This window comes from Sander lucioperca, chromosome 15 (assembly GCF_008315115.2).
Source record: "Sander lucioperca isolate FBNREF2018 chromosome 15, SLUC_FBN_1.2, whole genome shotgun sequence".
Classification (NCBI taxonomy): domain Eukaryota; kingdom Metazoa; phylum Chordata; class Actinopteri; order Perciformes; family Percidae; genus Sander; species Sander lucioperca.
The window spans coordinates 33,417,021-33,432,324 of record NC_050187.1 but is presented as its reverse complement, the minus strand read 5'-3'; the positions used below and the strand labels follow the sequence as shown (position 1 = coordinate 33,432,324).

At 40.1% G+C, this 15,304-nt stretch overlaps 1 protein-coding gene across 1 annotated transcript; it reads right to left on the bottom strand.

Moving 5' to 3' along the window:
* Positions 1 to 348: 348 nt before the first annotated feature.
* Positions 349 to 4,281, bottom strand: LOC116061766 (high-affinity choline transporter 1-like). Its single transcript, XM_035992376.1, has 4 exons — positions 4,107 to 4,281; positions 1,029 to 1,184; positions 653 to 801; positions 349 to 510 (listed from the first exon to the last, which is right to left on the bottom strand). Exons 1-4 carry the CDS (start codon positions 4,252 to 4,254, stop codon positions 352 to 354), a joined length of 612 nt encoding a protein of 203 aa, XP_035848269.1. The 5' UTR covers positions 4,255 to 4,281; the 3' UTR covers positions 349 to 351.
* Between the last annotated feature and the right edge of the window lie 11,023 nt (positions 4,282 to 15,304).

Below are 15,304 nucleotides of genomic sequence, written 5' to 3'. Positions count from 1 at the left end.
TGTACCAGACGGGGTATTAATAGAACACATTGCTGTGTGCACCGGCGGTACGAATAGCATTCATTTCTAATTGCACCAGGGTACGAATAGCACTTCTAATTACACCAGGGTACGAATAGCATACACTGCTAAATGTACCAGGGATGCAAATAGCCTCACCCTAAAATTAAACACTCCTGTTGCAACCTCAACATTCACAGACATACTGTTTTAGATAATAGCCTTGACCTACAACCTGTCAGATTCTTAAGTTAAATTGAAAAACAAACTATTTCAATATGGATGTTGTCCTCTTTCTAATGATATCTATCAAGACTGGAGCTAATTGCATTCCATTTCATATCAGCCATATTATTGCTTCCTTACAAAGAATAAGAAATCATCAATCATTATCCAGGTCTTTTCCAGCCCTGGTGCACCAATCCAGGGAGCGTGTAAGGTGTTGTTCATCAGAGTCTGGCTAATGTCCAAGGAGTAAGGGTTCATCAAAACAAAGGGAACACAGATCCACTGCAGAGACAAATAGAAATGGAAAGATTTAAACACACACAACTTTGATGTACGTCCTTTGGAGTGTTTTATTCCTTGTGTAAGAGTGTTTTCTTAAAACAAAAAGCTAACACTATGAAAACTAAATGTAAACCAAACTCACCAAGCTGAAGAATATGAGCACAAGCTGTATAATATCTGTGTAGGCCACAGAGTAGAGACCTCCCAGCAGTGTGTAGGTAATGGCGACAGCAGCAGAGATCCAAACGCACGCAGTGAAGGACAAATCCAAGACCACACTCATGGTTCCTCCTGTCAGACATATTGTATCAGTGACATTTTATAACCAGTCTTTGTGTGAATAATACGCGTTTACATTCATTGAAGTAAGTCATATCTACACAGCGTAGGTCAGAATTTATATCCAAGTATACATTTATTTCACTTAACACATAAAGTTATTTAACAGATAAATGAATGCTAAATAAAGTTACATATACAGCTACAATATAATAAGAGTGCTTATGTGTATAACATACCTAAAGCAATGAGTATTAAGGGCACCCAGAGCACATCAAGAGAAAGTGAAACCAAGCAGAGTCCAGCTGTTAGTACTTTTCCATACTTGGCATGGAAAGGGTCCAGCATCGTCACATACCTTCTTTCTCTCATTGGCTTTGCAAACACCAAGCCAACTTTATTTATAAGAGGACAGAAGAAATGAGGGGAAATAATAAAACAAGAAAAACATGTAAGATGTAAAGTTAACATGTTTTATTTCTTTCCACCATATTAAAATTTAAAAAGCAGAAATTACTTTAGGTAACATCCAGACACACACACACACACACACACACACACACACACACACACACACACACACACACACACACACACACACACACTTACAGTAGCTAGCTAGCAAACAAACAAATGTTTAGTTTTGTTATGGACTATAGCTACAGGCTAACTAAGTGGTTTTCAGCTAGCTAGCAAACAATGTAATGTTTTGTTAAGGAATAGCTACAGGCTAACTAAATGGCTTTAGCTAGTTTTGTTAAGGAATAGCTACAGGCTAACTAAGTGGTTTTTAGGGGATCATCCCTATGTTCCCCTGTAGCAATACATATCGGGGAGCATAAGACCCTTTTTAGAAAAAAGGTCCTATGTTCCCCGTTTTTCCCAAAAAAAAAAAAAGAAGTTCCCCGAGCGGGTTAGGGTTAGGGTTAGGTTAGGGTTAACCCTACATAGGCCTATTTGCCATGGAATTTGGCAGTAATGGTGGAAAAAGTAACAGACCGGGGAACATAAGACCCTTTTTTTGAAAAAGGGTCCTATGTTCCCCAGTCTCATACAAAGAGAGGAACATAGGACCCAGGGAACATAGGACCCGGGGACCATAGACACGCTCCCGTTTTTAGCTAGCTAGCAAACAATGAAATGTTTTGTTAAGGAATATAGATAGGCTAACTAAGTGTTTTTAGCTAACTAGCAAACAATGAAATGTACAATAAAAAATGAATACAGGCTCCCGCTAATCTTAAAAGCATTAAAGCTGTAATTTCAAAGACTTTAATTTAATTGAAATGTCTGTTAAGTCACTATGCATGCATATTTACAACCATGGAATCAACCAGACTTAAACATTTGGCGCTGTGAGCCTCCAAGCGACGGGACTGCCAACTAAGTGGCCATAGGCTACCATAGAAACTAAGACAAGACATTTCTAAAAGAAGGCAGACAGTGCAATTTTTCTAACCTGCTCTGTGTCGCATATATTTGAAACCACAAACCACATCAACGCGTTCGGCAGAGACCTTTCTCTCTGGTGATAATAATATTTTGCCGATTGGACTCACAGTTTTTTTTAATTAAAGAAGGAACTTGAGAGGTATAATCTCCATTAAATTAACTTTTTGACCTGTCAAAAAAATGTTGTCTGCCCACCCTCCTCCACTCCCTCACTGTACCCCAATCAGCATAGCAACTGGTGCTGCTGTTACCACACATACACACACACACACACACACACACACACACACACACACACACACACACACTAAACCTGTTTGAGTCGTGACTCACTCGGATCTTTCACCAGACTCTTTAAATTAACTCATGAGTCACGAGTCTCTAGTATCATTAACTCGGAGTTCTACTACAATTCAATCTAAAATGATAACAGCGCCACACACAAACCTCTTGCAACATTAGCTACTACTAGTCCTAGCCATCTTAGCTGCCAAAAGCGTTATATAACTTACAATTTCAAAAGGCAACCACAACTCCACAAGTCAACTCAAGCGACTGAGTGAGCAGAGAGACAGTCCGAGACAGGTTATAGGAACTTCCCGACCTGCAGAGTCAGAGCCGGGGGGAGGTGATGGCGCAGTGGATATGACACATTCCTTTGGTGTGGGAGATCTAGGTTCAATTCCCACTGTGATACATCAACCAATGTTGAGTGAGACACTTAAACCATAGTTGCTCCAGAGGCACGCATCCTCTGACATATATAGCAACTGTAAGTCGCTTTGTTGTAAAGACTAATGAGTCAGTCACACGAATCAGCCGGCTACATTGTCGTGAGTGGATCTGTAGCAGACAAGCGAGTGAAGTCTCTCCTCGAGTCAGGGTAAAGCAAATCCACAAGAAAAGCCATTCTTTCACTTCTGAAATAACATACAATGTTCTGCACGTAGCCTAGCTAGGCCTACTGTGGGTTTGGTGTATAAATGTAGTATATTAAAATGCAATTAGGTCGAGCAGACAGTCCGAAACATTGCAAGCTCGCCTTGGCTTGCCTATAGTAGTAATACTGACTCAAGTGATTCGCACAACCCGGATCAGTTTAGTGAGTTGTTCAGAGTAACCCAAATCCTTAAAAGGAATCGAGTTTGCCAGGCCTAACACACACACACACACACACACACACCTGGCCTATGAACCTCAATGATACAGCTTACTTAGGACTAGTAAGCTGTGTTTGAAACCGTTCCCTGTCATGGAGATAGGGAACGGCCATTTTGTAGTATTGTTCAAATTATCCACTGTATATATATATATATATATATATATATATATATATATATATATATATATATATATATATATGTGGAATAGTGAGTGAGTGAAAGAGGGAATGGTTTCTAACAAAGCTGTAATATACAGCTACGTCCATCACGTAGCAGGCACACTGTCAAAAAAATTGTGAAATGTTCTAGTTCCATTTACTAATGTATCAACATCAATTTCACATTACTGGTGTCTCCTGCTTTGCATTATAAATACAGTTTCTATTTCATTTAAAGACACATCTGTTGAATTAAAGATAAACCTAAACTTGGTATTATTATTATTATTATTATTATTTTAATAATTATTAATTAATCTGATTTCATACTTCAACCTCAGTAACACAGCATGACTCAAGTGTATTATGGTAACATCAGGGATACATGGAATCATTTGTGTGGGTCAGGTTGTGCAGCAATAACAATTTGCTTGTGTTTACAAGACACAGATGACTTCCCTTAAACTGTAAAAACACTCCCTCACTTCCTCTTGTTTAAGTCCATACATACAGTATCCTTTCAAATGTAATTTCAAACTCTTACCAATAATAAAAGATGAGCTGAATGCCATTAACATCACCATTACCCAGGTTAGTCCCATAGAAGGCGTGTACACCATCTCAGCTGTGCCAACAATGACGCCTCCTCCGACAAACGTAGCTATGGGATGGATTAACACACAGCAAGTCATTTGGTGAACAAACGGCAGCTATTTGGACCATTTGGACTCATTACAGGTTTTCTTTCACACATTCAAAGAGTTCTGTCTGATGTAATACGGAGGAAGATAGTTCATTGCATACATTTTAAATATGTTTTTGTTGTTGCAAATATCTACCTTATCCTAATATGTATTGAGCCCTGGAGCTCTGCAATAATTCCTACCCCGTAGAAGGTTTTAAAGTTCAGTTTGTCAAACCTGTTTTTAGGTAGATTTTTGTTGAACTTTATGATCATTTTGGAGGCTGCTGTTTGTGGTGTTGTTAAATTATTGTGCGCTATACTGAGACGTATTTCCAATATTTTATCCACCCCAATTATATCAGGGAGGTCTGAGTATTTTTTTTTGTTATATACTTTATTTTTCAAGTTTTTGTACAAGGAATGGGCAGTAACAATACAATAAGTACCAGTAAGTATGGTTGCAATATGATGTGACAATATAAATCAGATGCTAGCCATGTAGTGCCCTTATTGAAACAAAAGAAACAACGAAAAAGGGAAAAACGAGAAACAAAAACAGAAGAAATGCACACATATGCCTGCGCACCTGAATGCATACATGCACGTGTTCACTTACTACCATATGTCCAAAAAGTTGAAACATACTCATGTACATAATTGCACACATACGCTTGCATACATTCACAAGAACGAAACATGAGAGAACTGTGGGGATGCGAGTAGGTCACCATTGATTACAGCGATATGGCCATTGTTCTCCTTAACCAAAATATACAAGGCATTAAGGCAGGCTATCAACCCTTCTTATAATATAGGCGTTCCATTTTTCCCATGCATCAGGCATCACCTTCGTCCCTTTGTAATCTGAGGCTAAAAGTCAGTAGCATAGTTTGAATATCTTTAATTATGACTCTCCACTGGTTAACCGTGGGAGGTTCCGTGTTGAGCCATCTTCTTGTTATGGCTTTTTTGCTCGCAGCCATGAAGATTTTTAGGAGGTATCTGTCTTTCTTTGGTAATTCAGTGTCCATATTACCCAGGTAGAATGATAAGCAAGCCAAATTAAAATTATACTGCAAGAGTTCCCTCATTATGCTTTCCACTCCTCCCCAGAAGGGTTTAAGAGCGGGGCAGCTCCAAAATATGTGTGTATGATCCGCCATACTGTGCCCACATCCTCTCCAACATGTAGGTAGTAGTCCTGTCTGCCTAGACTTTTGCTTTGGTGTTATAAAGAATCTGATGCAATTTTTCCAGGATAAATCTCTCCACACTTGTGAGGCCGTAGTGGTGATTTGTGTGTTAATTATATTTGTCCAGTCTTCAGAAGCAATTACTGTTCCCAATTCTTTTTCCCATTTCGCCTTGCTATAGTTTGTTGAGTGGCCTCTTAATTCAGCTATATATCTGTATAGTTCTCCAATGATCTTTCTGGACAGTTTTGTATTATAGGCTTTGATAAACATTTTGGTAACGCCTGATATATTTTCCTGTATAAGTCCTTTAATGTTCTTATCAAAGTAGTGCCGGAGTTGGAGGTACCTATAGAAGTCCTGCCGAGCAAGGCCGTATCTGTCTGAGATGGTTTTGAAGTCTATGAAATTCTGGTTTTCGACTAATAGACATAGCGTGGAGAGTCCTTTCCACGCCCATTGAGTGAAGCCTCCATCACTCATACCTGGTTGGAAATCTAGGTTGTTTGTTGGCCACATTAAAACTCAAATTTCTTTCTGAATCTTAAGTTGTTTCACCAGGCCAAAACAGGTTTCTAAAGAGAATCTAACCCACTGGCTCGGGATATCATACTGTTTAGCCAACATTGGGCATCCTAATAAACTCTGTATAGGTCTGTCTGACAGTGATAACTCCACCTCCTTCCATTTTGCAAAGTAGTCTATATTGCACCAGAGCAATAATGGTCTTATTTGTGCCGCTAAATAGTAATCTTTGAGTCTTGGTAAGCTCATCCCCCCACTGCACTTTGGCAGTTGTAAAGTCTTATATCTCACCCTGGGGGCTTTGCCATTCCAGATAAAATGGGATATCATCTTATCCCATTCTCTAAACTGACTATCAGGGACACAAATGGGTAGGGACTGGAACAGATAAAGTAATCTGGGAAAGATATTTGTCGTTATTGTCAGGATTCTGTTGCCAATTTCCAGGGGAAGGGAGGCCCATCTGTCTAGGTCTTCCCGTATCCGTGAATTAATACTTACATAATTTTCCAAGAATAACTGTGGTATGTCCTTTGTTAAATTAACTCCCAGGTATTAAATAGAAGTAGCGTCCCAGCTGAACTTGTACTTATCCTTAAGATCTAATGATGGCACAAAATTGAACGTCAATGCTTGTGTTTTATCAACATTAAGGTTGTAGCCTGACAGGGTTCCATACAACCGCAGGAAATCCATTAATCTCGGTATTCCCGACTCTGGATTCTTTAGGCTGACCAAGACGTCGTCCGCATAGAGACATATTTTGTATTCTCTATCTTTTATTGTGATGCCCTCCAAGTCGGGATTCTGCCTTATGGCTTGAGCAAGAGGTTCAATAAAAAGATTAAAGAGTGTTGGGCTGGCTGGGCAGCCCTGGCGGCAGCTGTGTTGCAGGTGAATAGTTCCTGACAGGCCTCCATTTACCTTAAATCTGGCTATGGGGGACGTGTATAATGTTTCGATGCCTTTAATGAACTTATGATGGAAACCAAATTTTCCCATAACTGTATAAAGAAACCCCCACCCCACCGAGTCAAATGCTTTTTCCGCATCCATACTAAGTAGGATAGCTCCAATTTTCTCCTTTTTTATATATTCAATAGTGTGGAGGGTCCTCCTTATATTGTCCTGAGTCTGTCTATCTTTAATAAACCCGGTTTGGTCTTCATCAATCAAAAAAGGCATCACTTCCTCCAGTCTTTTGGTTAAAATAGCTGCATATAATTTGTAATCTTGGTTTAAAACACTGATAGGTCTATATGATTCGCATTCCTTCCGGTCCTTGCCCTCTTTTGGAATCAGAGTAGCCTCCCTCCAAGATGGGGGGAGGACCCCCTCCCTCACGGTATAATTGAAGCTTCTATGTAGCATTGGTATCAACTGCTCCTTCAGCGATTCATACCATTCCCCTGCCAATCCGTCTGTCCCTGGAGACTTAGAGGACTTCAGGGAGGAGATTGCCTTATCAAGGGAGGTCTGAGTATTGACCGCCTCGTTCCCTCGACTCTGTGTGCGTTGTGTATAAATGCGTTAAAGTATCCATCAAGTCAGCTGGAACCTTGTTTGTAGTGTTAATTTGTAGTGTTAATTTAACACTAATAATTTCAGAATATGCAAAAGGCAAATATCAACTGAACATTATAAAGGTATTAGAACTGCATTTTGACACAGAGCCACGCAAGACAGGACACTATGACTAATAAGGCAGGAGCCACTTTATATACCTTATCATTTTGATTAAATATTGTGCTAAAAGGTATAAAATGTAGCCTAACTTTTGTCGGTTGGTGTTTGTAAACACACAGCGTACAAAGTTAGTTTTTGTCAAACCTTTTTTTAGAGAGATTTTGATTCAACTTGATGATCATTTTGGATGATTTTGGAGGCTGCTGTTTGTGGTGTTGTTGAACAGCCTAAAGGTCGTTTTATGCTTCTGCGTAAAATCTACGCCGTTGCTACGCATGTAGGTCCATGAAGACACAAACCTACGCCAGACCCTATGCCATAGCCTGACGTGCACCTCTCAAAAAATTTAACTACACTTTGTTTCTCTCACTATGAGCAGCTTATTGCAGCTTATATTTCATTAGACTGTTTGTGTAAGAACTCTGTGGAATGCTTATATTCTATTGTTATAGCTCCATGCAGAATTATGTTATTATATATTAATATGGACAGACATATCAATTTATTTAAAACATCTTGTTGCTTAATGGAAACTGTTTCTATGAGTTTGCAGCCAACAGTTATAACACCACTGTAAAGAAGATATTTTATAATCGTATAAATATATTCCCTTAATAATCACAACCTTGTAATTCACAGTTTCCGTCCTAGTTGTGTCAGCTGTGTTCCCCTCACCTGTCGTTGTGAAGATCCCCACCACCAAGCCAATGCTTCGGTTTCCCAGCAGGGCCATCTCCGTTCCAGTGGCTGCACTTTTCTTCCGTTCCCTTTTGGACTTGAAAGAAGCCCAGATGCCGGTCCCAAGGACCAGCAGGTAGAAAAACACCATCACTATCACTCCTGGGATGTTAACAGCCATGATGGATGCTGACTGGCTTCTTCACTAGCTGAAGTCTGACTGACTGACTGACTCACTGGCTGACTGACCGTTAAAGAAAAGGGGGACAACATAAAAGAGAAAAAAAAGGAAAGCTCCTCCACTTTGAGTATTTGTCAATGCCCTCTGGTGAAATAGATTGTTACAGGTTTGGCTAGTTAGTTACTTGTCAGGGGTGGACATGGCACAACAACGTCATGATTAAATATTTGTGTTAGCAAGCAGCTGAACAAGTGAGTGTATACAACACACTGTAACGTTCGGCAGGACACCGTTGTACCCTATATTGACTGTTCTGCGCTGAAGCAGTGCAAAGGCTCATGGGACTGTGTTCTGAACTGTTCCTGTCCTAGTTGAGGTGTGTTTTATTGATGTTGCAGGTTGCAGTTTTTTTTTTTTGCATTTATTTATTTAAAACAGGGACAATGTACAATATACATTAACCTTAAACAGGAGAGATGCATTGGACCCAGGGCATGCTGGGAAACGCCTGCCTCTCAGCTGATTGGTTCAGAATCGACTCAACATGACGTTTTATATAAACTTTTTTATTGATTTTGAATTGGAGGGATTTTAACTGCTATTTGTCTGTCTGATTTGTACAGAACACCTGTTGTAGGGCTGATAGTTACGTTTAGAAGTCAGAGAGACTAAATCTGTTCAGATTATGGATCATCTACAGGGAGTTATTATTTAAAATCAGCAACAGATTGCATGTAGAGCATTTTGAAAGCTACTCTGTCATAATTAAAACAACTGGAGCCTTGTGTACAAGCTGATATATGGGTCTGACAACATTTTATATCAGAATCGGACCTAACAGGATGTGAGTGTTTCTGTGACTTCCTGTTCAGCCTGAAGGCTGCTGGAATCAGCTGGAAACTGTCCGACTTGACAGCGGATTTTTGTCACCGCCCCAGGCTGCTGCCGCCTGCTCTCGCACTTTACAGGCGAGGCTCAGTTCATCTCGAACAAGCCTGAAGTAATCATTAATTTTACCTGCGAAGAACGTTTTATCCATATAATGTACATCCATGCATCCATGTTATTTTTGGGCAATTTGGTTGAATGAAACCCATATATCTTACATAAAAAAAAATTTAAAAATGGGTAAAAAACATTTTTTTATGTTAAAAACCCAGCATTTTGAAACCCTGTCTCCTAGAAATTACATTCATATCCTAGTAATTTGTTTTACCAAAACGTAAGTGCTACAGGGATTACGTTCAGTGGTGACATTTGCTCCAAAAAGGAAGAAAGATTCTCTTTTGGGTGGACACTGGATGCACATCCTGAGTCCACTCCACACCTCCAATTTGTAGTCTTCATCCATGGCTGACTCAAGTGACATCACTTGAGGACATTTATTAGACTTCACACAGCTCCCTCTGGATACACTAACAGCTTTAAAACTACTTCATACAATTTCAAATTTGCAGTAGTAGTTCCCTAACATTTTTTTTTTTTAAGATGATTTATTTTTATTTTTAAGCCTTTATTATGACAGGACAGCTTATACATGAAAGGGAATAGAGAGGGGGAATGACAAGCAGCAAAGGGCGAAACTGCGCACGTTGCGTTGAGGACTGAGCCTCATATGGGTGCACGCTCTACCCGGTGAGCTACCTAGCCGCCTACTAGCATTTTGATAAAATTGGTTCAGTTCCCATTTAACCAAGGGTTTGATTGCTGAAACATAACACAAACAATATGCCTTAGTTGATACGAGCAGATATTGTACGAAAAAGAAATGTGATACATTATCATTGAACATTTTCGAACTTTGCAGGTACGTTCTTTTTTGTAAGACTTTTTTGGGGGCTTTTCCACCACCAATCACTAGGACAGCCCAGACATGAAAGGGGAGAGAGAGGGGGAAGACATGCAGGAAATCGCCGCAAGTTGGACCCGAACCCCAGGCCTCTGCGTCGAGTAACAAACCTCTACATATGGGCGCGCAGTCCACCAACTGAGCCACCCGGGCGCCCTGCAGGTACGTTCTTTAAAGTCTATAAATATTGATAAATTAATAAAAACGTAAGTCAGGTAACATTTCTCCCAAAATGTATTTCCTATTGCCAATTAGTTGTTCTAGGAGACAGGTGCTTAGAAGGCCAAAAGATTTTTTTGGTTTTAAACAGCTTTGTGTGAACATGATTCAAAAACACTACAAACGTTTGAACCTGACGTACAAAAATCACACGCACACGCACACACACGCACACACACACACACACACACACACACACACACACACACACACACACACACACACACACACACACACTGTAACCAGGACCCCCTTGAAAACTAGATGGTTCATCTCAAGGGGTTATTCCCAATAAAGAATTTACCAAACCGCTTCTGCTAATTCACAAGCTCCCCATGATGTTCCTGTTCACAATTCCTTCCGTTGTTCAGCACACCCTGTCCTTCCTGCAAACACTCTCTACAGCTGGAAGTAAAAAGTATTGTGCAGTAGCATTGAAGGTCTCCCTCCAAAACCGTTTCCCCTTTTATCATCTATTTCCGTCACAAGGTCAGTTTCAAAAATAGCTCGCGGCTTTGAATTCACTTTCAGAGGAATTGAAACGTCAGAAGAAGCGGACGACACGGCTGCAAACATCTGAGTGACGGCTCGGTTTGGATGTGAAAAGGTCTAAAGGACAGCAAGCAAAGCCAAACACTGTTAATAACGTCTCACCTTTTGATTATACTCTGGATTGGCCTTGATTTTTCCAGACCTTCTTGACTTTTGCCATATTATCTTTGTTTTGTGTGTGTCAATGTTTGGTTCACAACCCCTTTCAATGTGTTGCTAAAAATCACCAATAAATAAATGGTCAAGTGGTCCACAGTGCTGTCTCTAGATTTTAACGATAACACGCAATGTTGTTATTCTTGAGTCGCTCCATGATGCAGTAATGTGTCTTTTTTAAAAGAGACAAATTATAGATACACTTTCATATGGAAAAAAAGCTTTCTGAGCTACATCAGCTCTCACACAGACAACAATTAGATATGGAGTTCAGAGGACAGCCCTGTCTTCTAAAAAATAACAACAAAACTGTATCCTCACTTTCAGTTAGAGTAAAACATATTTTGTCCCGGATTACGTTTGCCTTTGACGTACCAGAAATACGTTTCTTATCAAAGTCCAGAAAGGTCAGCATAGGCATTAATAGGTCAAACAAACACAGGGCTTTCACCCAGGAGACCGCTGTTCGTGGCCCGTGTGAAACCAAAAGTCAACGTTGACTTGTTTTAGTAAAGTATTTAACCTACGTCACATGCGTACTTAATTGACGTACTTAACTTAAATTACAGTACGTAACCAACATACTTATTTTTACGCAAACCATCATCTTTTCCTAAAACCAAACCAAGTAGTTTTGTTTCAATGCACAACGTTAACTACGTGTTTAGAGAGAACTTATTTTGTCCTGGATTACATTTATCTTTGACGTACCAGAAATACAGGACCAGTAAAAAGTTTGGATACGCTTTATGCCGACCTTACACCAAACAACTTTTTAAGAATATTCCACCGTTGCAGACAAATTTCCACTTTCGGAATGAAATTGTGAGAGTCTTGCTAGAGTCGGGCGCGCTCCCGTCGTCTGAATCGTTTGGTGTAAAGTGGTCATAAAACTCAGTCCCAGTCAGCTTTTTTCCCGTCTCGACGTTCTGACAAAACGTTTGATATTGTCGTAAGTTTTAAATCTTGGTAGTGAAGTTAAATCACGTGAACATTGTCAACAACCAACTGGTGCACTCCCATAGGCGTCGATTTCGGTGGGGACGGTGGGTACGCGTACCTACCAGATTTCGTCATGAGTCATTTTGTACCCACCACTTTTTTTGAAAACCTCGAGCTCAATTTAGTTAAAAAAATAAGTCCATAACGCATATAATTCTTGAGCGACAGATGCCAAAAAATCCACAACAATCTCTATCCCCACAGGGCCAGCACCGACACAGCCGCTCTGCTGCTGCGCTGGCTGCACGCTTCTCTGTTCACAACGCTGCCTGTCGGGACATTCTGCTTAACGTGAAAAAGCTTAACGTGGTTTAATGTACCTAAACAACGATCAATGATCACCAAATTTCTCATGGCCATATCTTGTAATGAACACTTAAGCCTGTCAAAAGGACTAAACCGAACTCCAACGATTATATATATCTCACATTAGCGTTGTCTTCTTCATTGGTGCCTATGGTGAGGAAAAAGCTTGTACCTAAACAATGATCAATGATTAAATTTCTCTCTCATATTGCTCCTCACAACCACTGAAAACTGTCAAAAAAATCTAACCAGAAATGTGGTGATGATTGGTCGTTGTTTAGGTACATTAAACCACGTTAAGCTTTTTCACGTTAAGACTTATAAACCCCATGAGAACTGTGGAGAGTCAAACCACAGCCGCTCCGCTGCCCTGCTGAAAATGTGAAGCAGAAACGCTTAATGTCAGATAACGTCCATAATAATTGGTCTTTGGGTTAGATTTTTTGACTGTTTTTAGTGGTTATGAGGAGCAATATGAGAGATAAATTTGGTAATCATTGATCATTGTTTACGTACATTAAACCACGTTTTTATTCATTAGTAAGCTACAGGACAGCGTCTTTCAAAAAATGACCTGCGCGAAAGAGAAAAAAAAATGAATGCGTCATTGTACCCAGCACTTCTGGAAATGTACTTCCGAATGCGTCTCTGTCCCAAACACATTTCAAACCAAACTGACGCCCATGTGCACTCCCTCCAGCACCAAACAGGAAGCAGCAAACGGTTAGAGCCAATGTTTTTTTATAGTTGCTATGGTGCCTCGCTAAGCTAAACCCTAAAGAGGGAAAGTTGCCGATTTTCAACCCTTCTGGAGTGCGTCATCCAACGGGAATTTTACCTGCAGATAAACGCAGACCTCCGGGTACTGGAGACATTCATCTGCATGTACAACAGAACAGAAAATCTGCAAACTTACCCTTAAGTCAGCAGCTAATGCTAGCGGCAGCTAGCTAGCTTGGTTAAATTTTTCAAAACAAATCTAGTTGTAGTCTTGCAATATGTGACTCTGCAAGATCCCCAGTCTTTACATATTATGACAGTCTTTAACGTTAGATGTGAGATGGCGTCAGACTTTAGTTTTCTACGTAGGCATTACCATTCAAGTGAAATAGAAAGCGTGTCCAAACTTTTTACTGGTTCTGTAATTTTCTAAACAGCGTAGGGATGAGATCAAGATGGATGGGTCAAACAAAAACAGGACTTTTTATTACATTAAGCTGACACTTTTATCCAAAGCGACTTACAATTGCTATATATGTCAGAGGTTGCAGAGGTCTGGAGCAACTAGGGGTTACGTGTCTTGCTCAAGGACACATTGGTTGATGTATTGCAGTGGGAATCGAACGCAGGTCTCCCACACCAAAGGCATGTGTCATATCCACTGCGCCATCACCACACCGTTCACCCAGGAGATGGCTGTTTGTATCGCGTGTGAAACCAAGTGTCAATATTCCGCTTGTTTATGTAACGTATTTAACTTACGTCAAGTATATGACATGCTTAACTTAACTTACTTAAATAACAGTTGCCTACGTAACAAACGTAATTATTTTAAACCCAAACATGTTAATATCTGACCCACTAAATTGTTATTTTAGACTGCGTGCTGCCATTTTTAACTTTACTTCATACTGTGATTCCACTGTTTGTTTTCATGCACTACACCTGACATCATAACTCTCTGGCTTCTGATTGGTGAACAGTGAGCTCACGCAGCTTGTGACCATCAGGTGTCGTCACCATCCCGAGTATATTCATGCATACATACATTGCTCCGAGATATGTAATATGCACTTTGACCATATTTAACAACAGGACAAAAAAGCTCCTGACATGACGTTACCCGCTGCCGGCTGTCAGTCAAACACTCAGGCATCCCACAGAGTGCAGCGAGAGGATGTTTGGAAGTGTGACTATTTATTTCTCATCCACCACGAACCTGTCTCCTCGCAGTGATATCACTGCATTTCTGTGGCCACATGCCCAGCGTGACGAGGCGCTGCAGAAGACTGTCTATGTTTGAGAAGATGAATCACTCTGCAGATAATAGAAAAGAAAAACTGATGCACTAAAAAAGGACATTAACCTTCATGCGTATGCTCTCCTTTTCAACCAGTCCTCCAAACCATACGACAATACAGGTTGTTGATTTCCTTCCCTCTAATACGACCCACGGGAGCATTTTTTGCCCTCATATCAAAACCAGAGAATGTAACAGCCGTGGTGTTGAACACGTCGTAACGTTTTGCCTCAACTCAGAATAGTTTCCTGCATCTGTTTCACGTGGGCTTTGCATCTGCCACGCCTCTTTAAGAGAGTAGCAGCAGGTCCTGAGTGTGTTGACTCCAATGGGAGAAGTGAACACAGATTATGAGCGATTCTTTCGCCCCGTAGTCACCAAAGTAAATATTGGAACTTGAAAAAAGTGACTAAAACTTCGTAAAAGCTTCAAAGAACGTCGGGAAAAGTGACAAAAAAATTGTAAAAAAGTGACAAAAAAAAGCCAACAACGATGAAGTAATTACAAAAAACAGAGGTGTCATAAAGCACTATATATATATATATATATATATATATATATATATACACCATTTTCTGACATTTTTGGAGACCAAACAACTAATCCATTAATCGAGAAAATAATTGACAGATTAGACGACTGTGAAAAAGTAATAACAATCATTAGTTGCAGCCTTATTTCCAGTACTTA